Raw genomic sequence first — 26,077 nt, forward strand, 5'->3', positions numbered from 1 at the left:
TAAAATGAGCTGGAAAAATGTATGAACGGCCTGGATATAATATACATACATCAAAGTGGGTCCCACGGTCTCGGCCTGACCAAACTTAGGACTTGGACCCGGATCCGGCCGAATCTGCTCCCGTTTAAACGACCATCTCACGGGGGATGTTGCTTTCCATTCCTGAAGGGTAATATGGTCAAAATCTGTCAACAATCTCTATTCTCTTATTGGGGCCATGATTGGGTGATCCGGACCGTTGATCTGATGTCTTTTACAGCGGATGAAACATGGTCAACTTGAAAAAATTGAGAAGCAGTGTACAACGTTCGAACCATGAATCTTGTGACAGAACCTATGCTAGTTTTCAGCAATTTAAAAAATGGTGGCGAGTGGCGACTCTTCATCATCTCGTTTAGTGCTGATTTACAGCTATCCGGACCACCCAAATGATGGGACATTGTGCATGGATCATATCTCTAAAATCACACCAATCAAGAAATCCTGACCATCCAACTAATGCCTATCAAATGGACGGTGAAACGTAAAATATTGAACCGTCTATATTCAAAAGGAAAAATAAAAATCAGATGGTTACCACTATCTTCTCGTTGAAATTTTGGTTGATGCACCATCCACGTCAGCAATTTAGACCATCTGGATTGCCGTAAATTTTCGAATTCTGCACGACTAGTGTCATTAGACAGGCGCGGCCTCGGTGGATGGATTGCTGACTTTTGAGCACAACGCGACTTATTTTCCTTAAATCCACACCGTCCATCAATTTTTACCGATAATTTTAGGACATTCTCCCTAGAATTATGCAGATCCAAATCAGGTGGACCACACCGTAGGAAACAATGGTGATTGACCATTAAAAACTAATTGTAGGCTACAAAAGTTTGGATGAAGCTGATATTTGTGTGGTCCCTTCATCCATGTCTTGGTGACCTTATCGACAGGTTGGATGGAAAATAAACATTCCGGTGGCCCTCGGAATTTCTCTATGGAAGGTATTCAATCATCACGGTTTCCTATGGTGTGGTCCACCTGAGATTTTTTTCTTCTTCATTTTTTGGATATCCAACTAAAATGATCTTTAAAATCGGATGGACGGCGTGGATTTAAGGAATACCCATCACAGTGGGATCCACAGTCAGGATCCACCCACCTTGGTGGATCCCCGCCACGCCCGCATTGGCCTTGCTGGTGAATCTCACGCCGCGCTTCCTGCGGCGTAGTACAATACTTCGTCGAAAAACACTTTAATACTTTGGCAGAGTGCAATGGATAATACGCATGTACTTAGAAATCACAACGTGGCGTATAATTAATTCAAAGTAAACCATCTAAATTAAGGATGCCTATATAGATATATCATGAACAAAAAAAAAAAAGCTTTTTTAGTAACCTGACCATAAGATTAGTGGACATTTAATGGACGGTTAAAAATGAAATATCCATTAATTCTATTTTAACGAACAAGTTTCCACGAATCAGAGTTTATGATTTCTCAGTGGGATCCACAATCCATTCGCTTTAGTTTGAGTTAATGTACGCCACTCGTACTGCATGTGTATCAAGTGCATACTCTGCCAGAGTATCAAATGATTCCCCTCGATGACGAAATTACCCTTGTAGAAGAAGTGGTGCAACCAACCATTTTGGAGGGTGTAAATATCAAATCCCAGAAACTCATATCCCTCCCTCTTTCTCACATAAACAAAGGATATTATTATATCAGGGCCTACTCCGGCGTGCAGGCTCTGCAATCCTCTCTCTAGAAATTGCAGAGAGCGAAGGAGAGAAAGAAAGAGGATCGAAAACCCTTTGCATTTCAGTGAAATTAGGGTTCCTTTTCCCTTTCCCTTGCATTTCTCTCCGATCTGCTTCAGATTCTTGAAGATTCACAGATCTCTGAAAATACTTCGATCGATCACGAGAATCTGGTAACGTTTTTCTTTGGAACGGTTCCGATCCTTTTTCTTTTTTGTGCATTTTTGTTTGTTTCTGGATTAGGACTAGATTCGAATCGAATCTCTTACATTTCCGTCTCCTGGATCGGATTCGCAGATGTGGCGGGTTTAAATCTCGAGGTTTTGGAGAGAAATTGATGTTCTGCTCGATCTCTTATTTCTCACCTCCTCTGTGAGTATCGCGTCGCGATTTTGTTGTATCTGAGATTTTTCCATCCTTTTCATTTTGAATATTTTTAAATTTTTTAATTTTTGCAGTGGTTTCATTTGATTTCTGAAAATTGGCGCCGCAACGCCGGGCGCAGCAGCGCCACATGGGTGGCCAGATGCATCAGAGCAATGCTGCAGCGGCGGCCGCTCTGTACGATGCGGGGCCTGCGAGCAGTGACACAGGTGATGCGGTCATGGCACGGTGGCTCCAGTCCGCAGGGTTGCAGCATCTGGCTTCTCCATTGGCCTCGACTGGGATCGACCATCGCCTCTTTCCCAATCTCCTCATGCAGGTATAACACTTCCCCTAATTTTCCTCTTCCTTTTCCGTCCTAGATTTATGGAATTATTGAATTTATTTGGTTTTTAATTTAATTTTCATTGATGGTTTGGTTATGGTTTTGCTGTCATGCTGCATCATTTATGTGATCTGTCTCTTTTTATTTAATTATTTTCTGGAATTATTTGTGTGCTTGATGTTGATGTTGCTATCCTTACTGTTGCATTGCGCATTCTTCTGCAATTTGGATTACTATGCTTGCAGATATTCACCTTTCATGATTATAGGACCATTTGAGTGCACTGCTGGTTTTACATGAACTTCAAAATAGGACTTTTGGCTCAATTAGGTATTTTGCAGCAGAATACTCGCTTTAATTGAATCAGAATGTTTATTGTTTGCTGCACATGTCAGAACGTTTTGCAACCAATGTGTATTGGCATGTACAGGTTGATACACTGTGTGTACTTGGTTTCAGTTTGAATTTCATACTTATTGTACCGTTTTGACAATGTGGATATGTGTGATATGGGATGGTATTGTAAGGCATGTTGCTATCCTTGCCGCTTCTAGTTGACAGCATATGCTAGCATTTCTAGCATTGACACAGGTGTTCTACAATTTGAATGATGGGTGGGCATGCCTTTGCTCTACCTGTCATAGCTATAAACCCCTTTGAATGTGATGATGGTTCTAAATTAACCCAAAAACTGGAATATCATTTCTCCTTTTCTATTTTTTTTTTTTTTATCTTAAATTTGAACATAATTGCTAGGGTTTTGGAGCACAATCTGCCGAGGAAAAGCAGAAGCTTTTTAAATTGCTGAGGAACTTCAATGGTGAGTCGGGCTCTGAACCATACACCCCAACTGCTCAAAGTTCAGTTGCAACGGCTGCAGTGGATGGTTTTTATTCGCCTGAATTGAGAGGGGAGTTTGGGGCTGGGCTTTTGGATCTTCATGCTATGGATGACACAGAACTTCTTTCAGAGGTATGATGCTCTGGGAAGCCACATGTTGTCCTTTGATGCAACCTGTCTTTTCATTTGCATTTACCTTTTCTCGATCCATCTCTGTGGTACAAAAATTATGTTTGCATGGTACAGTGGAGTTATTTTCAAGCATTTGCACTAACAAAAGTGTTCCATCCATAGGTGTATCTAGATTTCACAAACTAGTAGATGTAGCTAGGATATGGTAATTTTAGGTCATTAAATTCCATTAATAAAATTCTCCTTAAATCTAAAATGCAAGGCAATAACAAATCTAATATAACTCCACTGTACCATGGGTGTTGATGGTCGTCAGTTGATATTCTAATATACTTCAATGCAAGATTATCCTATATTATTAAGTACAGAATACAAGCAGATATGTGAATAGAAATCATCTTCACCATATCTGGAAAATTTGTCTTCTTCTTTTTGCCCTATTGTCATCAGGGTATTTTTGTGGTACAAATCAACTTAGTAACTAGTGAAAATTGCACTTACTAGTGTGAACCAAATAACCAATTATAAAAGCTGAATAACTCAATAGATTGGGTTCATCTTATCCATCTGGTTAGCCTCCGCTACACTCCTTCCTACAGGACTGGCAGTTTGGTTGTCCCTAAATCAATGGGGGTTTAACTAGTTCGGTCCGGTTTGATTCACGGTTGGTTGCAGGTTTGATGTAGTTTGTGAATCAAATCTAAAGTTGCAGTTCAATTTATCCTAAATGTGCTGAATGGAGCTAGTTTGGTTCAATTCAATCTAGGCAGATTGGATACAGTTCCTGAAGAAGAAGAAGAAGAAGATGGTCATTGGTTAGCAGTTGGTCATTGGTTAGCAGTCCAAATACATCAATCAACGAGAAAGGGCAGACAACACAATGTTTCCTCCTGGGTGGATCATAACCTGGAAATGAGATGGGGAAAGCATGATCAATTCAAAGGTTACTTTTTTTTTTTCCCTCTTCAGTTTTTATCAAAACCTGATTGGTATTTGGTGACATAAAAAACAAACTGAATGAATCTACCTCAACTAACTCGGATCCTAACAAGTATTGAGCTGTGAACTCAGGCTGAAATGTGAATCAGGTAACTATGCTCCAAGCAGTTTGGACCAAGCATGGACGTGCTGACAGGAGCCACTGTAAACAATAAACCTGTATTCCAATCTCTGTTAGTATAAATACAGGGTGTTTTAAAACCCTTTAGACTGCTTTCTTTCTTTTTCTCGATCTCAAGTTTACTTGAGCACTGAAGAGGAGTCACTATAAACAATAAACTTGTATTTTTTTAAAGGATTAATAAACTTGTATTCTTAGCTTTGTTATTTATAAATACAGTAGTGTTTGGATACTTTAGCGTGCTTCCTTTCTCTCTTTTTTATCCCCTCATAGACCTTTGGTTACTAGCAAAACCCAGAAGGATCTGCTGGCCACAACCCAAAGGCTACCATGAGATGTGTGGTTGACACTAGAATACTAGATTCAATACCTGGGTCTTTCAACTAGTAGATTGGTGCACATTAACATGGGATTTTTTAGAACACTTGATAGGAACTCAACAATCAGGTTGGAAGTAATGAATCTACATGACTCGTCGGTTTATATACAGTCTTACAGTTAAAAAATATGTAACCTATGATATCCATATGCCTGTGTATGCTCAACTTATTCTGTTGGACACGACACAATACTGATACGGGCACCAGATACTCGTTGGATAGAGTTGGGATATGTTTCCACTAAATCCTATCGTGTTAGATTTGTTATTTTTGAAATCCCAACAATTTTCTTACATTCCTACCATAACATGTGTGTGTACACAGAAATAAAAGTATATGTACCCACCGACACATGTATATATTGATAGTAGGCATTTTGTAAACATTAACAAGTTTTGTTAAGTTTTAGCACGCTAGAAAGATTAAAAAGCAATTCCCATCCTTAATAAAACCAAAAACTAATAGAATGGATCGAATAGTTCTAGACTTCTATTAAAAAATCATAAAACTAAAATATGAATAACATGTTATACACGGGATAAAAGAGTCGTATCTGCTATCCATATCCTGCATTTCTGTAGCCGCATTCCCATATTCATGTCTGCATCATTATCCATATTTGATTATTTTAGACCCTTGTGTACAAATTTTCAAGTGCACCATATGGATGAAGTACAAGAGTACTCGAGTGCGTAATTTATCGTTGTTTAGCAAGCAGACTTGGCCTCTAATCCTTGTCTCATTCAATCGTAATGGATGGATTGATTCTGCAGTTCTGTTTCCTTTTCTTCCTTAATTTTTTACATTTTCTTTGAAATCTCTCTGCCCTATCAGAAAGAAAATTCATTATTGAGCATCCTCTCTTAACATATTAACTTGAACTGATTTGATGCCGGTACAAATGCTAGCATATTCACCTGCTACCTGTAGCCGCATGTAGGCACAAAAAACAAAGATTGCCAGGTGGGCATCAGATCTATCACCTTTGTAAGGAGTTGAGGTTATTTGTTCCAATGCAAACTAGTAAATATGCAGAATTCCGCTTGTCATTTTGTTTTTTGCAGATGCCAAACTGCTTTATGAATTGTCAATTACATTATTTACTAATCACGAGAATGATTTTCATTTATTTTGGTCATGGTTAAGTGAGATGGAATTGCTATTCCTAATCACACTCTTGTATAAAATTTAGTATGAAAATCATAATATAAACATGATTTTCTCTTTTCATTCCGTGTTATTTTCTCTCTCTCTCTCTCTCTCTCTCTCTCTCTTTGTTTTTTGGTTTTTTTAAACAATGTCGTTTACCTCTTCGCAGCATGTTATGTCAGAACCCTTTGAGCCATCACCTTTCATGCCTCCTGTTACCAAGGGGTTCGATAACGACTTTGATGCAACGACTAGCAGGCAACAAAGAAGCCAAGCTGATGCCTCAGTTAGATTATCAACTAGTGAAAAAGAGGCAGGTTCGAAGGAGAGCAACCTGGCGAAGATTAAAGTTGTGGTATGTTGTTTCCATTCTTTACTACCAGCTACTCACCATCTGAGACGTTTGTCCGCTGAGCATGGTTAATATTTTGATCTAGAAAACTTGGTGGTGCTCATATGCTACCTACTTGCTAAATTTTTGTTGGGATCCATTGTATTGACACTATTAACATCATCGTTTCATACAAGAAAGCAGTCTTGATTCTGAATTAACTCTTGAAATCATGGATTTTTTCTTTCTGCATCATACCTTTTATCTGCACTGCATCCATCACAAACTGTAATGCCAACTCGATGTTGGTTTTTTTTATGTTTTGAATATTTCAGAGTGCATGTCAAATTTGTTGAAATTGTCATTTGTGAGCAAAAACTGTTCTGTTGATGCATGCAACTGTTCTGCTGATGCATGCTGAAGTTGATGCTGCTCCTGTTTATTCAGAAGCCCAATGATTTCTGCTGGACTTGTTACCTTATCTTTGATTTTTTTGATCTCTATTGTGCCTGTTGGCCCTTTCATGCCATAGAGGCCTGATGTAGTTGATGCCCTTGTTGCCTTATTATCTGGTTCAATTTCTATTTATGTGATTAAGTGAAGTTTAAGTTGTTCATTCCATATCTCTTTGGTGACTCTGCATGGAATCGTGCATTATGGGAGAAAAGTTGGTTTATGTTGTTCCGGTTTGTATGCCAGGTTCGAAAAAGGCCTTTGAACAAGAAGGAGCTGTCTCGAAAAGAAGAGGATATTGTAACCGTCTATGATAATGCATACTTAACTGTTCATGAGCCAAAGCTAAAGGTTTGATTGTTTATCTGCTGCTTCATAATGCTGTGCCGAATTGTTTTTGTCTCTCCTTTTTACGGTCTCTGATCAATCCTGTTTGTACTTGCAGTGTTCTACTTAGCATGTTGTATCTATAAAGATGTGCACACTTTTTTCTTATGTTTGGAAGTGTAATCAATGCTCTGTCTCAGCCAGTATTCATGACATATTGCATAGACTTGATATGCTTAAATCTATATATTTACATGTTGACAATAATATTGCTTTTTGGCTTCATTTGGGACTTTATTCATCTATAGAAATATTCCATGCTATGTCTTTTTTTCTCCTGTTTCTGGATATCTTCCTAAGCAACTTAGCAAACCCAAGTTAACCTTTCACGTGGGACAGATTCAGCATGCTTTTTCTCATAATTTCCTATTGGGGTCTCTTGCCTTTTTGGGATATGAATCCTTGAATCTGGACACAGATATCCATTTTGTAGCATCCTTCCATGGAATTGCCATGTTCCATGGGCAAGGAATTGGTGCTTAAATTCTTGATTGCTACTCACCCTGCAGTCAAAGATTAGCAAAACCGATTTGCATGTGCCTGTCTTTCTAACTTGGGCAAAATGATTTCAAGGAATGTATTAGTCACATTGTCCTGAGTCTCCTGACACATGCTGTTTGTGTCGCTTGACATAATCACATGCATCACTCTCCATAGAATTTGGATAAGGGAATCCCTCTGTTCCCACTCATTCTGTTTGTTATGTTTGTGTGAAATTGCCAAAGGTGGACCCTAAGTTCGGTAATCACACCTCCTACTGGGCCACCACCACTCATGCTAACATCTTATCTTTTAAATGCTAGCATGTGCTCAGTGGCTGAGTTGTAACATGATGTGGTTGTAGTAGAGTGTGCATGTTGGTGGGTTTGTGTGTGTGCAAGCTCTCATTGCAATGAGCGCTCCTGTGGGACACCGTATCATTTGATGGATCAGGGTTCTATAACTTAAGGAGAGAGCCTTATTCAATCTATCTCAAAAAAATTTCCTCTCACATGCTTCCCTTCTCCTTTCTTCTTCTCTTCGCTTGACCATGGATTTCAACAGTGGGAATTGAAGATGTGAGGTTTGGAGGCGGATTTCTTCCAGTTCCCATTAGGGATGTTGGGAACCTAGGAAGCATAACATGAGTGTGGATGTGAGAAATTTGGTGGTTGGGAAAAATCATGAATTGCAGATGAAGAATATTAAGTCTGTTTGGATAAGAATCCTGCAAAACTGGGCTATCAATGTAGCTACTTGCAGTAGGGGATCTGCAGTTTGGAGGGCTAATTATTCAAGGAAGTCTTTTTTGGACAGGCAGAGGGAGCAGGATCCATTATTGGGAAGATTGATGGTGGAACGGTGTCAGCGTGGCTTCGAAGTGATTCATCTGATCTCGGCCCAAAAAGGTGAAACCGTGCAAAATATGTTTCAAAGAAGGGCTGGAAAAATCGTTTGGGCCCTATTTTCTGTTTAAATCTTTTTGACAACAAAATCCAGATGCTAACATTGATGATGGATGGAAGTGCTTGAAGAGGTTTGCATTCTGCAGTTGGCTGAGGGAAGAATATGGGGGCTGGAATCCAAAGGGGCATTCATGATGCGATCATTTTATCTTTTACTTGCTGAAGGCAGTAGTTCCTTACCATTAAAAAAAAGGCAATAGGGCTTAATGCCCATTGCAACATTCATGGATTTTATATTCATCTTGATGAATTGATTTCAGGATGTAGGAATTTCCTGTCATAATAGGTTTTGCTACCAAATCCTCCCTCCCCAAGTCTGAGTTGACTTGGAACTCGGTCGAGCGCTTGACTGAGACATTTGATTTGCTATCGAGTTGTAGTAACTATGTCTCCCAAATATGGGTTTGGATGTCAAGTACGCGAAAGGATCAGGTACAACGGATTCTCAAGCCAAATCCTTCAGATATGGGTATGCCAAAGATTGGTTAGTGCTCTTCAGTATAATCATGCTAAAATACTCCATAACAATATCAGAAGTTGAGTATTGTCTGTCCAGATTGGCTTTGGAGGAGAATGCAGCAGTTCCATAGCACATTCCTATGTTGTGGGACTAAGAGCATGGTCTCCCACTGATGAGAATTTTGAAGAATTTGCCCATCTCATGAATCTTTTGCAAGAGAAGAGGGCCAGATGGAAGCGGAACCTAGAGAAATCAGTTCGATGCACAATCAGATCTTTTTATCCATATGCCAAGCCTTCTTCGAGGGTGTTGGACCCCAATTGTCATGTCTGGAAGTATTTGGTTCCTCCTCATGTCCGCCTCGTGTTTTGGCCTTTGGATGGTTGGTTGGAAAGGAGACAGTTCTCACAATTGTCTGTTTAATAAATAGACATGATTATTCCAAATGCGTCGTTTTGTGCCTTTGAGATGCGGCTATGTGGACCACCTATTTGTGCACTGTTGCTTCTTACAAAATTGGTCGATTGGTCCTTGATGCAGTAAAATGGTGGAGCAGGAGTCGTGTTGCTGATCCCAATTAGTTGGGATAAGGCTTCATAATGTTGCTGCTTCTTGCAGAAGAATGGTGGTCTTTCTTCAACCTGTTGAAACTTTCTGTGACAAGTTGAGTGTGGCTAGTGTGGTCTTTTAAAAGTCAAGGGGCTTTTGGGTGCTTGAGCTAAATCCCCCTCTAGTTTCATTAAGTTCTCTGTGGAGAGTAATGGATTGTTAGGGTTGTTTTCTATTTGTATTGCTTTGACGATCCCTCATCATCAGTCTTATTGTTCTCTCTCTCTCTCTCTCTCTCTCTCTCTCTCTCTCTCAATAAAATCTTTTGTTACCCCCTAGAAGGTGGGAAAAAAGAAAATTGAAGTTGAAAATTTGATCCAGTTGATACTATCCACTATAAATTTCGAGTAACTAACAAATTTTGAAGCCAAAATTCCAGTAGACAGGGATTTCAAGTCTTGAGGGGATTCCTTATTTCAGTGTCTTAGTATCCGACTTGGTTACTCCATTTTTCTGGAGGATGTAAGTATCCCACTAAGTTAAGATGCAAGTACAAAATCCTTAGAAAAAAAACAATTTCAAAAAAAAAAAAAAAAGCTAGAAATTTTCAGGTGCTCAACCAGTTTTCTTTCAGGTTTCCGATTGATCAAGTTATGGTTATAGGCTGGCTTGCTTGGCTAATTCAACACGAACATGGTCTAGATTTAGTGATTCACTCCATTATGGCGGACGTTATGGTGGTTTCATTTGAACTTTTGCAATAATGTTTTGACAATATCTGATTTCATGATGAATTTACAGGCAAATCAATATGATGGTCATATAGCTAGGTAGTCGGTTTGTAGCACTTATTTGAAAACTGATTGGAAGTCTTGATGTTGAAGGTGGACTTAACCGCATATGTGGAGAAGCATGAGTTTTGTTTCGATGCTGTACTGGATGAGCATGTTTCCAATGAGGAGGTAACAATCTTCTTTTCATAGAGATTGGTATTGGCTTTATACAACTGTATTACCTATTCTTTTTACAGATCCTTCCTCATTTTCTTGGTTTCATTATCTTTTAATTGCCTCAGCGTATGTTGTGTTCCTGCATTTGCCTTGTTCAATGACTTTTAGTTCATTCATGTTCTATTGTTTGTCATTCACTCATTCTATTAACTTCAATTTGTTTGTGGCATACCATGATGGATAGCAACTTTAAACCTCTCTTATTCTCTGACTTTGTTTTCTGTTACCCTGATTTGAACAGGTATACCGTGTTACGGTAGAGCCGATCATTCCTACCATTTTTCAACGAACAAAAGCAACATGCTTTGCATATGGTCAAACAGGTTTGTAGTGATTTGGATCTTCCTTCTGTCTTTTGCGTGCACGCCAACAATTCATTTACAATATAAAATATCTCTCTCCTTCACCGAATACTGCTGAAAAATCTAATTGTTTTTGCAATTTATCTTGATAATTGGAGTTTTTGGACTTGTGTGTTTACGTGAAGTCATGGAAAATGCTAGTCCCCCCCCCAAGTTACTATAACCTAAATTGTTTTTTCCCCTTTGGAACTAAACTACATTTGTCTAATCAAACTTAAAAGACACTGAAGTCTTCAATTGGTAGTTTTCAAAATTTCTTTGCAGTCCTCATCTGAATATTGCCTTGAAGATATTCCGTATTAATGTTGATGTCGCATTGTCCAAATGAATCTGCTATGGGCATGCTTGCTACATGGAGACTGAAGGCGCTAGTTTTTTTTTCCTCATTTTAGTAATTTCTTTCTTCATATCTATTTTTCTGCTATTTTTGCTTGCTATATTTTTACGGCTTCTCTTTGTTCGCGAAACTGAATTGGTTATTGGTAAGGATAATTGAAGTACCCGGATTGATTTTGTTTTCAGGTAGTGGTAAGACATTCACCATGCAACCCTTACCCCTCAAAGCTTCAGAAGACATTGTGAGATTATTGCACCAACCATCCTATCGTAGTCAGAGATTTAAGCTTTGGCTTAGCTATTTCGAGATATATGGTGGTAAACTTTTTGATCTTCTCAGTGATAGAAGGTCAGTATTCTCTCTGCGTTGGCTTTGTTGCTTCTTGTTGTGCAATGGAAATTTTGATGCTAAGGACCAATGTTCGAAATATCGGTATTACGTTGTGTATCGCACCCTTGGGATACGGATACGTATCGGTTATCGCATGAGATATATCGGTTGTATTGCGTAATGTATAGTTGTTGTTGGAAACATGGGGAAATTGGTTGAAATTTTCAATGAACTTCAATAATTATTAAAAAAGACATCAATACACACTTATAAATCAAAACATTATACAAAAAAAAGAAGAAGTGCACATAATAGGTTTTCTTTGTATGGGGTCTTAATCTATTTGCTGTCTAACTGAATTCATGCAAGTATATTCGAAGTCTATTCATATAATTTATAAATGTAAGAAGACGTGTGGAAACACAAGCAATATATTCAAAAGCAAAAGAAGAATCAATAGATTAGGTTACATACATGTTTGATTTTATGTTTGGACACAAAAATTGCAACCGATTTGTGAAATTTTGAGAAATTTTTCAATTTTCTGTAACTCGGCCCATCTCCTCCAAATATCAAAATCAAAGCTCCCAATCTATGATTTTTTAATGCAAAACATGAAAATAATGGATTTGTAACAATTTGACATTGATTTAGCATTTGATTTATTGAAAAAAAAGGATCGAAAATCGAAAATGCTCACCGGATCAAACATGTGGGATATATCCCACTACTCGTGCGTTTCATATTGCATAGGTGGGATGCAAGATATATCATCGGATATATTGGTCGATATCATCGATACTTAAATTACTGCTTAAGACTAATTAGTAGTCTTGCCCCCTTGTATATGTTTTTATTTCTGCTTGTACAGGTTGGTACCTAGGGCATGTTTGGATTGGAGGAATCCTTGGTGTAGGTTTGGAAATCTCAATCATTATGTAATGATTATTTCCCAAGGCACTATGCAAGCATGGATTCCATTTTTAGGGGTCTCGTTTGGAAAGGAAATGGAAACATCATATTTCTCTCTCAATGGTCATCTCATCCAAACTATGGAAACAGCTACTGATTGCCTAGTGGAATCTACCATTTTCTTTGCTATCCAAATAACAACCAAAATCACATTAATGGAAAATCGCTTCCATGTCCCTGGATCTTCATGATTTCCTTGTATCCAAACATGCCATGGTTTACCATCTTCAATAGTTTCTCATTCTGCTTTGCATTATCGTGCAAAGTTGACCACTACCTAACAGCAATATCACTGTTATATCTTAGCTGCTTTTGGCACAGACCCATAGTGCTTAACCATGGTCTTCTGTTGTTTCTTGTGTGTATCGGTCACCTAAACTTAGTTAGCCACGATGCTCTATCTCTGCTTGCCAAGGTGGGGGAGTCCTCACTTTGCATGGATTTCCATGGCCAACAAGATTCTGACAAGCAAGAGTCTAAAGGAAAACTACACAATTCCAAACATGTGTGTCATAGACAGGGAGGTGGAAGAGACTCCAAACCATCTTTTCCTTCAATGTGAGTGGCTAGGGCTGTTTGGAATAATTTTTTAAACCTCTTTGGGGTGGGGGTAGCTAAAGGCCCTCTAGCTCCAAGATAAGTTCTGTGGCAGATGATAGATGCAGTTATGCTGGGAATTTAGAAAGAGAGGAACTGCAGAATCTTAGATGGTAAGGGCCTCAAGATGGAGTCTCTAAGAGATCTAATTTATGGCCCTGGAGTGGGCCATGTACAAATCCAGAATTCAAGTTGGCTCCTATCTCCAATATCCTCACCTCCTGTGATTCATTTTTTCAAGGGAAAAAACTTAGTTTCCGCTTGTTAGGATTAGTGCCTTTTTTTTATTTTTGTTTTGGTTATTGGTGGATGTACAATAGATGATAGCTCATCCTCTCCCCCCTGTTTTTCTTTGTTCTTATTTGTAGCTTTTTTCTTTTGGAATAAAGTGAGTTAATTATTAAAAAAAAGTTACCTAACCTTATGGAGAGCATTATCACAAAATACAATGATCTTAAACGTAATCTCCTCAATAGTCTTTATAATCTGAACAAGAGCTGCTTCTTTATAATCTGAACTAGAGCTGCTAGAAGTGAATCAAATATGTCTCTTAAATGTTCGTCATTGTTTATCAGTTCTCAGTGTTTAGATTGTTGTTTCCTGTTGCTGTTTTTTAATCGGTCAACATTAGTATGCTGGAAAATCAAACAACTAAGGAAATCGTGTAAAAAGTAATCATATCCTGTAAAATTTTGGTTTAGATGAGTCTGCTATGAATCTAGTTGAAGTTTATTAGTGCAATCTCATTTTCAATCTCACCTTAGGCAGAATAAAATATCCGGAAGTGAGAATGTTTTGGGCAGTATATTCTCAATAATGACTTGAAACACTATCAGCACACGGATCCCATCAACAATTTAGATATCAAGTGAGAAGGTTTTTATTATTTGCACTAGTTAATTATATATTTTTCCATATATGGCAGTTGTGGAATATTATTATTATTATTATTATTTTTCAATCTTTGTGGGAGTTGTGTATTATTACTGCAGCAGAGCATGTCCTTTCCCTTTTCTTTGCTATTTAGTAAATCAATGGAATGTTGAGCAGATGTAAATAAATGGGTTGGACCATCCATTCAATTTCTTAACCCCTGGATAAGTTATCTACTACTCTAGCGACATGCTTCCATGTATCATCTCAAACTCCACCTGGTAGTGATATTCCAGCCGGTCCCAAGCCCTGGGTAAGGGGGGTTTGGTAAGTGGGAAACCGTTCTTGAACTTTTTCCAAGCAATCTTGAGAAAAATCAACCCCAAATATGGTTGCCCTCCATGTTGTTCTTTGGTCGACCTGGGGCGGAAGGAATGATCGGTGCTATTGTAATAGGAATCCTTCGGTTAAGGGGATTCTCTGCTTAAGGGGATTGTTAATCGGATCATGTTGTTAATCAGGGGAGTGGGTTCCCCCTGATGGGGCTCTCTCTCTCTCTCTCTCTCTCTCTCTCTCTCTCTCTCTCTCTTGTGTTGTTGTTTTTTGTTTTTTTTTTTATTTTAAAACTTTTTCTTTTGGTTTTGTTGTTTTGTTTTTGGCCCTTAACAAAGTGCATTATCTTAAATAAAAAATAAAAAAAATCAACCCCAAATAGTTTGGACAATGTTATGGTGGTGATATTTTTTTAAAAATTTTTTTATAGGCATTTATGTTGATATTCGATGGTGATATTTCTATCATATACGTTGACCAACGAGACTAAAGTGGTAGTTAATGTAAAATTAGAGGTTTGGAAGAAAACTTTAGAGTCTAGATGTTAAAAAATTAGCTGACCAAGATAGTACCTGGAGTGCAATTTTAGTAGGAAGAGTCATAGATGCAGTGTTCGAAATATCGGTATCGCGCAATGTATCGCAACCTTGGGATACAGATACGTATTGGTTATCGCACGGGATATATCGTTTGTATCGCATAATTTATCGCACTTTTTGGGAAACATGGGAAACATTAGCAAAATGGTTGAATTTTTTTATGAAACTTCAGAGATTATTTAAAAAGACCTTAATACACACTTTTAAATCATAAAATATCGAAAAAGATGTGCACATAATAAATTTCCTTTGTATAAGGTACTAAGTTATGCATTATCTGTTTAAGCTAAGGTAAATATATTTAAATATGATGCATACCATTTATAATGTATAAAGATATGCATGAAAATGTGTCATATCCAAACCTCAATTGAAATTCATTTTAACATATCATTTTAGGGCATGACTTGAAAAATAAGGCAGATCCAAATCTGAGGTGGACCACACCACAAAAATAGTGGTCATTGAATGATCATCATTAAACTTTTTTGGGGCAATAAATTTTTTGGATAAAGCTAATATTTATGTTTTCCCATCCAGGTTTGTCAAATCTCATGAATAGATTGGATGACAAATAAACAGTATGGTGGGCCCTAAAAAGCTTCAATGGTGGACATCATTGCCACCACATTTTCTTGTGGTGTGGTACACTTGATCTTACATCTGTCTCCTTTTTGGGCTCATACCTTAAAAATACTTATGAAAATGGATGGAGGGTGTGGATTGGCTGGTGTACCACATATCAGTGAGGTATGGGCATGTGTCGTGTGAAGATGGGACGCGGATTTCCTACTAAATCCTTTCGCAGGAGTGGGGCACACCGTGATGTTTGTGAGAAATCTACTCCATCCATCAGTTTTGTGAGCTTATTTTAAGACTTGAGGCAAAATTTGAGCAGGATCCAAGACTCAAGTGGGCCGCACTAAAGAAAAAGGTGGGTAGGTAAATTCCTGCGGTTGAAACCTTCTTGAGTCGACAGTGATGTTTACATTCCATCCATACCGTTCATAACGTCATTACTACTGGGATGAATTGAAAACCCAAATATTAGACTAATTCAAAACTTGTGGCCCCCTGAATATTTCAACTGTGGACCTTCAGTCCTCACGTTTTCGGCCCACTCTAGTCTTGGATCCGGCTCATTTTTTGGCCTTATGTCTTAAAACGTGCTCAAAAAACAGATGGACGGAGTGGATTTCTCACAAACATTGCGGTGGACCCCACCTAAGTTTCCAGGGCATGAACTTCATTCGAAGTAGTGCGAACGATCATCCACCACCTCCAGTTGTATAAACAGTTCAAAGGAGATTAGAGTTACATGGCCCCCACAATAATGTATTTATTATATCCACACCGTTCATCCATTTGGAGAGATCATTTTAGATCATGGGCCCAAAAATGAGTCACATCCAAACCTCAATTGGACCACACCACAAATCGCAGTGAGGACAATGATTCTCACCGTTATAACATTTGTACGGTCCACCATGACGTTTTTTTCCATCCAATCTGTTCATGAGGTCACAAAGACCTTGATGAAGAGGAAAAACAAATATCATACGATCCAAAACTTTTGTGACCCCCTTACGACGTTCAATATCCTGCTACTTTTTCCAGCGTGGTCCGCTTGATCTTTGGATGTCTTATTTTTTGGCTCAACCCTTACGACGAGCTCGCCAACTGGACGAACGGTTTGGATATAACATATACCTCATGATGGGACCTACAGAACTTGGTGACGTCAACACATCATCCGTGTCGGTGGTGTGCGGTACGCCAGCCCATCTGCATCCCGTAAAAAGGGCTCGGTGCCCTTTTTTTTCGAAGGAGAGAGGGTTCCGGCTTTTCGGAACCCTAAAATCTCTACCAAATCCATCATTTCGCCGAGATTATCTCCGAATTTCGACGAGAATTTCTCTGGATTTCGCGATTTCTTTGGATTTCGACGGATTTCGCCCAAATCTCTCCCAAATCAGAGATTTTGTTGCTACGATTCGAATGGCCCTTCAAATACAAGGCGATCTCCTCTATAGGTATCGAAATCTACTTGTTGAAAGGTTTTTTTTTTTCCGAATAATGAGTCTGTTTGTCGATTTCCGACAATAATGGAGGAGGAATATAGCGCGATATCGACGATATATCGTGCGATATCTGGATTTTGAGATTTTTGTATCTTCCTAGCGTTATCGAACGGGTTTCGTCTCGTTGGGGGCTGATAACGATAATATCGGCCGATAATATTGATATTTCGAACACTGCATAGATGTAAGGCTTTAGTTAAATGCATGAAAAGGGATTCCTAAGAGCTTATTGATGTGGTTCAATCATGCACTAAGAAATGCATAAATGGTCTTGGTTAGGAAGGGACTTTGTCCTCCCTAAAAAGAGGACAAGAGGGAGACCTAAAAGGGACTTTGATAGAGGTCTTGAGACCAATGTTATCAAATGGCAAGGTGATCACGTGCGATCGTACAATTGCATAAGCGATCGCATAGTTTTTTTTTTTTTTTTGGAAAAAAAATGGACAGTTTGCGATCGTATAATCGCATATGCGGTCACTTTATGCAATATGCGATCGCATACCATCCATACGGCATATGCGACCATCGCATATGTTGTATGGATCGCATTATGCGATCGCTTTTGACAACATGGCTTGAGACGAGATATGAAGAACTTCTCACGCGCTAAAAACATGGCATTACATAGGAAGTTTTGGTGAAATAGGATTGGTACTATTGACCACAAATAGATGGGATAGGGCTATGGTGATGATGTTGCTTTTATTGAGGTTGTGATGTAGGGGCATCTTGGTGCAATTCCAAGAATGCATTGTATCTCCACGCTAGGGGTGGGGTGGCTCACGAGGTGGTACCTATTGTGGGACCGTGCGATTCGAGGACCTATGCGATGTGGGGGCTGCCCACGGGGAGGACTCGCCTAGGTTTCCTAGGAGAACTTGAATATAGGGATAAATCGGAGCTCCTCCAATAGCTCTAGAGCTTTTGGTGCATTGGCCGGTTGTTCGCTATCAAAGTGGGAGCCCAGGGATCGAGTTTCCTTACTAGTGTGGGTGGATGATGCGGGGGCATCTTGGTGCAACTCCAAGAATGCACCGTATCTCCACATTGGTGGTGGGGTGGCCAACGAGGTGAGGCTTGTGAGATGCAGGATGGCCACGAGGTGGGACTCATGCAACACGGGGGTTGCCCATGGGGAGGACTTGCCTGGATTTGCCCGGGAGAAATAGAATATACGGATAAATCGGTGACGCGGGGGTTGCCCATGGGGAATACTCGCCTAGGTTTGCCTGGGAGAACTGGATTATAAGGATAATTCAATGCTCCCCCAACAGCTCTGGAGCCTTTGGTGCGTTAGCCGGTTGTCCACTATCAGGTTGTATTTGTCCTCTAGGCTGTTGGGAGCTCTTATGGCAATTCAAGAGTGCCCGACATTGGGGAGGTATCAAAGGATGAGCATGGTGCAATTACATCCACTGTTTTGGGGCCAATGTAGATAGAAAATTTAACAAGATGTTAAAATTGATGTGGAAATATTTGTCAGCTGAGTAGGAGGGTCATTTATGGTTGAGAGGACTTAGCTTTTGCATTTGCATGGGTGTCAAGAGAGTGCATCGCTTGGGAGTTTTTTCATCTGCTTTTTGAATGGCAACCAAATTTTATTCAAGGAAAAAAAAAATGAGATACAAATCCTGATAAAAAAAAAAGGGGGATGTCAAGGAATCATCCAAACAAAGAGACCAAACACCCTTCAAAAAGGGCACCACATGCCATAAATGAGGGCCTGAAACAAGGAAACAAGACAACAGATTATAACTGGAACTATGTCTCCAAATTATCACAAGTCACAACTCATCCATTGCAACTAACCCACGTGGAGATCCCCCTGAAATCCAGAAGCAACAAGCCTCTCTTGGAGTTTAGCCTTTATTCTGAACAACATAATGCTCCAATCCAGATCTATAGATGTTTGCTTACATCAATCTCTATGGAGGCCAATTTTATTTCTGATGCTTTTCTTTGTATGGGGGACTCCTAATCACTCCTTTTCGGCCTTCCTAAAAAAAATATGACACTTCTATGCATATAATAACTCTTTGGTTATTTTGCTTAAAATCCTTCATCCCAGGGTACCGACTTTTAAATGTCTTTTGTATTTGGCGGACCAATTTGTGGACCTGTTCTGACCCTTATCCTAGCTAAGGTGTTCTAAATTGTCTGAGTGTCCCAATCATTCACCCCAGCTTGCCAACTTTGAAAAGAAGGTCCACATCTCTAAAGTTATATTGCAAGTTACCACTGTAGTCTGTCAACTAGCACTATAAGACACCTGCGCCCTTTCTCACCTTTTAGCCCTTGACTAAAAAAATCATGTTCTCTTGCAGGCTATATATATTATTGATCTTTTGATTACACCTTTTTATTTGTCGTTCTTATTCAAGCGGGGTTGGAAGAATGGGGATTTGCAACTTATATTCTTTCTTATGAGCTGGACTTGCTACAATTAATACATTTCTATTGAGGGAGGTGACTCTTCAGATCTCTCTTCCCTGCTTGGATTGGAAAGGAAATGAAGTGGAACCTGCGATAGCAGGCATTTGCAGCTGCTGATGGCCTCTCCTTCATTTGTCCTAATGTATAGGAGATAAAGCTATTTGTGTGTGCTATTGACCCCTCTGAGGAGAGAGGGATGGACAGTGCCGCCTCATTCCATTCAGGCAGGAATGGCAGTGAGCAACCGTCGTTAGCAGGGCATAAGTCGATATCAGCTGGGCCGGATCCATATCCTTTTTTTCAGATGAACAAATATATATATATATTGAAAGATGAAATTTATTAAGGCCAAAGGCCAAGAAAGCAACAAGAGAAACCAGAAAAAATGAAAAAACAAAAGGAAACAAACACAGGAAAGCGACAACCAGAAAAATCTAAGAACTACCCTTCACGGAGCCCACTCCCTGACATACAAAGCAACTTCGTTGGAGACCCGCAGGACAACACCCACAATTACAGAAGCAACGACTATTTCTCTCCAGCCACAATGCCCAGAAGGATGCCAGAAGGGCAACTCTCCATTTCTTCATGCCAAGAATAGCACCGTTGGAAGCGTGCTAATATCGAAAGAGGGCTTCGACTGACTCTGGCATCACTCAACTAATGTCAGCTGTCTTGAGAATGCTGGACTACACAATGCGAGAGAACAAACAATGAATGAATAGGTGGTCGGCCGATTCCTCCACACAAAGACACAACGGGCATCTGTTTGGAATGATCAGCGACTTTTGTGAATGCTGTCAATGGTAAGGATCGCCCTGCTAGCGATGCGAAAGCCAGCACTTTGGGAGTAACTCTGTAGGACCAGACATAGAAGGTGTGGCTGGTATCTTTACTGTAGAAGCAGACAGGATCGAGTAGAGAAATCAGACTGAGAACACACTGCTCCTAGAGTGAATCCAAACCAACGAGTCCTTTTCACCTTGAACAGGAGCAATCCCCTATAAGAAAGAAAGGAGAGACCGGAAATCACGTAATTCTGTTTCTGAAAGGTTTCTTCTGCAAGGGGGGAGCCAAACTTCCCCACTATCTTGAAAGCAAAAGCAGCTTGCAACAGAGATGTCATTGTGTGGAGAACAAATTAAAACTGAACCACTGTACAATTTGCAACTGCTGGCAATGGTTTGGTTGGCTACTCCTTTCCTTCCACTGTGGGATGGCAAGTTTCATATCTTGCGATAGCTTGATTCCCTCATCTCATCTCCCAACCATTGTGTAGCGTCTTTCTATTCTCTTTTGGAGAAGTTGTCCTCAGATCTATCTTTTGGCAACTAAACTGGAAGTTATTAGGACAGGACTATAGAATTGGATGCACTTGCCTGGTGATAACGACCTGCTGCTTCCAAGAAAAGAAAAGAAAAGAAAAAGAGAAGGGTACAACAACAAAACTTTGTATGGTAACTCTCTAGTAGTTTTCTTCTTGAATGGTGATCCCAAGCCAGCTAAATTGCAAACAATAAGGATCGGCCTGAACCTTACTAAAGACCTCGTGGATTTTTATTTTTATTTTTTCTGGAATCATCATTGAAGGCTATTCCAAGAATGCTGTGTTGCATTGGTTTGGGTTCTAAGCTGCTTCTGTGGAAGTGGCAGTTTATTGTAAATGAAACAAAGGGTTGATTTTCTTTGCATTTTTGTTTTTATTTAATCTTATTTCTTGAGAGGCTATCTTTCTGGCTGATTGCCTAGCCAATGGGGTAGGCCTCTTCTCATTGTATGTCAGAGATACCCATCCATCCACCTTTATGTATAGCATCTCCTTTTTCCCTTTTATGCAAATCCTTTGCTTTTCAAACACACATTTGTCCTTGAATGCATTTACAGATTCTACTGAATAGTCCTGTGGTGCACTGTTTTATGTTTCAGGAAGTGTTTATTAGTAGTCAAAGCTAAAAATTAAAAAATAAAAATAAAAAATAAAAATAAAATAAAAATAAAATCAGTTCATACAATATTATTCTCTAGCAATAACTATCTTGATCTGTATTACAGGTGTATCACGTTATTATCATTTTGCGCCACTTAACTTTTTGGTTTGTGTAATATGAATTAACCACTTCATTGTCACAATACCTTTTGCACTTCTCTGTACCACGTGTTCATAGTGACAGATGTGAGAAAAATAACCCTGAAACATCCCCCTTTGTTGAGGGCTTATGCCCACATCTCAATGGTAGACACTGCTTGTTTCAATAATGAGGTCTAGGGTTCAAGCCCAGTGTACCTAGCAAATAAAAACCCTTGTTGAATGCTTTCAAACGAATTTTTTCTTACCAGATTTTAGCAGCTAATAGTTTTCTATTCATCAACAGGAAACTGTGCATGAGGGAAGATGGCCGGCAACAAGTTTGTATTGTTGGATTGCAGGAGTTTGAGGTTTCAGATGTACAGATCGTTAAAGAATTTATTGAGAAGGGGAATGCGGCAAGAAGTACAGGCTCAACTGGTGCCAATGAGGAATCTTCAAGGTCCCATGCTATTTTACAGCTTGTTATTAAGAAGCACAATGAGGTCAAAGAATCCAGAAGGCACAATGATGCAAACGAACCGAAGATTGGAAGGGTTGTTGGAAAGATCTCTTTTATTGATCTTGCTGGTAGTGAGCGCGGTGCTGATACCACTGATAATGATCGGCAGACCCGGTATGTATATTCCACTGATTTTTCATCTCTCTCTCTCTCATGTTTTATGTATGTGTTGCCTATGATCTTCGAGCTGAGATCTTGGCTGGATCTCAGACATTCTGTGAATGATTGTGCCAGCCATTGATGCTTGAATTGGAAGCAATGAGCATGTTTAGGTCCTGTGTGGGTAATCGAGTCTTATGTGATGCTAGGAGTGAATTTTGGCAGTGAGAAGTTCTTATTGGTTTCTTGTTGCAGAATTGAGGGAGCAGAGATCAATAAGAGCCTTCTGGCACTAAAGGAATGTATCCGTGCTCTTGACAATGATCAGATTCATATCCCATTTCGTGGGAGCAAACTCACAGAGGTGCTTCGTGATTCTTTTGTTGGCAACTCGAGGACTGTCATGATTTCTTGCATTTCCCCAAATGCAGGCTCCTGTGAACATACACTTAATACCTTGAGATATGCTGATAGGTATGATCATTCCAATTTTGAACCAAAACTAATTTCATATATTTTTGCAGTGATGATGTAGAAGGCAAGTTTTAATAAATGACAACATTTGTGCAAATAGGGTTAAAAGCCTCTCTAAGAGTGGTAATGCTAAAAAGGATCCAGTCCCAGGTCCCACTGCTGGCAAGGAATCTTCATCAGCATCGTTGTTACCTGTTTCTGTGGAGTTAGAGGATCCTTTTGACCAAAACCAAGAGGTTAAAGTGGCTGATCCGAGTCGGAGAGTTGTAGAAAATTTCTCGTATAATTCTACTGCTGACTTTGATAGACACTCTTCCAGCTTCCCAGCGAATTACCCCTTTAACGGAAGGGAGGAAAGCGGGGCAACTTCTAGTTCTCTAGATCGGGAGAGGGTCGATGTGAAAAATAGCTTTGGAGGTTCGACTAGTAATAAACCATTTTCATCTGCTCAAAACTCATATGATACAGCAGAGGATGAGAAAGTGCAGAAGGTGTCCCCTCCTCGCAGAAAAGTTTCAAGAGAAGAAAAATCTGAAAAGCAGAGCAATTGGACTAAGAAAGATGGCATATCTGATCCTCCCACCATCAGTTACAAGCAACAGCCTATGTATGATTCTAGCTCGAACAATGTTGCACCAAAACAATATGAGCATGAACCTCGTACAAGTCATGATGGAGAAATCAATGCAATACTTGAGGTAGGTTTATTTTCAGTCCAAGCTTCTTTTCTGTCATTTCTTCATTTTTCTGTAGCCAGTTATCATAAGGCATTTTCTGTATGCAATGTTTTTTTTTTTTTCTAAATAAAAAAATAAAAATTATATATATATATATATATATATATATATATATATAAAATTAATTTTATTTTTATCTTTTTTTGAGTTTGGAACTGTGTTCTTGCTTCACTTGTGTAGGAAGAAGAGGCTCTCATTTCAGCTCATAGAAAAGAAATTGAAGAGACGATGGAGATTGTGCGTGAAGTAAGCCTGTCCTACATCGGCTCTTTGCTACCTTTTTAATTCAAGATCACCATATGTTTCTCAATTACTAATGATGCATGACTTGTGGATTCTAACATATATTATTGATTGCAATTGATCTTCCTTCCATCCTCATTGCTTGTGGAATGATTGATTTCCAATGGATCTACTTTTGTGGCTGGAATGCTTTTATGATTTCCATGAGCAATGCTCCTCACTAAAGTGTCGTTTTTACTAACTGTACTGTTTTGCAGATTGCATTAGTATACAAACTATATTTGATCGTGGTGTTTCTCTTATCTAGAATGTTTATGTTAAATAACTCCGAGACATGGTTTCTTACTTCTTCGGAAACTGGTACATGATAGCACGGCAGCATTACTAGTTTGTGCATGAAGCTTTCTTTTCCATCTGCTGAATTTTACTTTATTGGACCCTTGGGTACGAATCTCTCAAGTCTAGGAACTACACCAACCATCTGGTGCGGGAAAATAATCTTGTTGATGGGGTTTGTCGAACTAAATTACAAAAATAGTTGTTGCAAAAATACATCGTTTTAGTTTGCAGTGTGGCCAATGCTGGAGGCAGTTTGCACAAGAGGTTCAAGAGTCAACTAACGGCACATGCCAATGTGGCGCAGGTGTGCAAGATCCAGTCATGTGTGCAGGATCAGCTGTCACGTCTACTTTGAATATAGGATGTTGGTTACCTTTTTTTCTTTTTCTTTTTAAACCATCCATCATCGTACACGTGGCCCAACTGACAAGCAAACTGTCCATCATCCTAGCAGCTACCACCTGATGACAGGATCTTGCACCTGTGCCATGAAATTCTCTCTTTTTTATCCTTGAATGAATCACACCAGAACTGGTAATGGTCGCACACTATGATGTGGACACAGTGCATGATGAGGAAAACATGCAACACCTTCTGCACTGTTCATCTAGGGGTTCTCTGTTCAGCTGCAATTGTAGCATATGACTGCCACATCCATGTCAAACCGAACTGTGGATTGAACTAATAAATTACTATTTTGCAAGCTAAAGCTCCCAATGTTTGTAATTTAAATAAAGCTTCCATTCGTCAACACTCAGAGCCCAATGATCTTACTAAATTGTATTTAGCCACAATTGAATTTGATCGCTCCCATTTACATGCGGCTTATCAATTTATATATTTGCTTCCAATATCTGTTAATAGATCTTCCTTTAGATTTATGCCATCTGGTGTACGCTACATGATTGGAGGGGTTTGCATGAACGGGACCCATGATGGGAAAGGCCTGTTTAGTAAAGAGTAGGAAGCAGTTGCTCAGCCAACTAATTCTCGAGTCATTTGATACTTACATTAACATGGTTGTATTGTATCAGGAAATGAAGCTACTTGCAGAGGTGGACCAACCGGGCAGCCTGATTGATAATTATGTGACCCAGCTAAGCTTTGTGCTCTCGCGCAAGGCTGCAGGTTTGGTGAGCCTCCAGGCTCGCCTGGCAAGGTTCCAGCACCGTCTGAAGGAACAAGAGATTCTCAGTCGGAAGAAAGTTCCCCGTTAGTCTGCCGCAGACCGTGCCGTGAGTCTCTCCCTTCCTCTCTAAAGCCCCACTGGTTCTCTACTATCTTAAGGCCCTGCTTCTGGTCTCAACTGAAGTGGCTCATCGTTGATCTTTTTTAATATTTTTCATGTATCTTCTAAACCGTATTGTTTGTTGCTATCAAGATTGCAATCATACATATTGAATCTCCCAATGGCGGAGATTTTTGTCAGACTTAAGGAGGCACTGATGCGTTTCTATTCTCATTTCCTCAAGTCTCTCAATCAATGTTGGAGGATGGGTTTTGGGTGTGTAGGGACTGCGGCAGGCCATCTGTAGAGGTAGGTTCAGCCATTGGAGATTTGAGTTGGGTTGGCTTTGCTATGTATTTCATTTGTATCGAGACATGGGTTCTGCAATCTGCAGATAACAATGAGGACACATCAACTTTGTTGAATTGTGACGGGAAATGATTTAACAGAACAAATCCATTTCTCCACAGAAGGAAAAAAAGAAAAGAAAAGAGAGAATGCAATCTAGAGTCTTATTTCCAGTTATTTTCTTGTTCCTGTTTGTTTCATTATCATTTGTCCATGTATTATTTCCCTGTTATTTCATAGTAGAAGGTGAAAGAGAGAGAAACATGTCAGATATGTGGAAATTACTGAAAAGGAGGGCAAGCTATTCTGTGATGGGCAGAGTATTCTGACAAGCTTTTGAGATGTTGCTTTGGTTCTCAGAACAAACACTGCCAGTTATGTTAA

The 26,077-nt window shown here is 39.4% G+C and overlaps 1 protein-coding gene across 1 annotated transcript; it reads left to right on the plus strand.

Moving 5' to 3' along the window:
- The first annotated feature begins 1,682 nt into the window (after positions 1-1,682).
- Positions 1,683-25,870, plus strand: LOC131231461 (kinesin-like protein KIN-13A). The gene is made up of 14 exons (XM_058227654.1): positions 1,683-1,928; positions 2,053-2,127; positions 2,214-2,458; positions 3,221-3,436; positions 6,255-6,440; positions 7,116-7,220; positions 10,595-10,672; positions 10,962-11,043; positions 11,605-11,767; positions 22,010-22,339; positions 22,580-22,798; positions 22,899-23,496; positions 23,716-23,781; positions 25,152-25,870. Exons 3-14 carry the CDS (start codon positions 2,270-2,272, stop codon positions 25,332-25,334), a joined length of 2,415 nt encoding a protein of 804 aa, XP_058083637.1. The 5' UTR covers positions 1,683-1,928; positions 2,053-2,127; positions 2,214-2,269; the 3' UTR covers positions 25,335-25,870.
- The last annotated feature ends 207 nt before the right edge of the window (positions 25,871-26,077 follow it).

Source organism: Magnolia sinica, chromosome 17 (genome assembly GCF_029962835.1).
Source record: "Magnolia sinica isolate HGM2019 chromosome 17, MsV1, whole genome shotgun sequence".
In the NCBI taxonomy this organism is placed as follows: domain Eukaryota; kingdom Viridiplantae; phylum Streptophyta; class Magnoliopsida; order Magnoliales; family Magnoliaceae; genus Magnolia; species Magnolia sinica.

Bases quoted from the DNA above. Each gene is read 5' to 3' on its own strand.
- LOC131231461 (XM_058227654.1), top strand. From the start codon at position 2,270: ATGGGTGGCCAGATGCATCAGAGCAATGCTGCAGCGGCGGCCGCTCTG. The intron at 3,437-6,254 runs GTATGATGCTCT...ACCTCTTCGCAG, and splicing joins ACACAGAACTTCTTTCAGAG to CATGTTATGTCAGAACCCTT. The intron at 7,221-10,594 runs GTTTGATTGTTT...TTGATGTTGAAG, and splicing joins TTCATGAGCCAAAGCTAAAG to GTGGACTTAACCGCATATGT.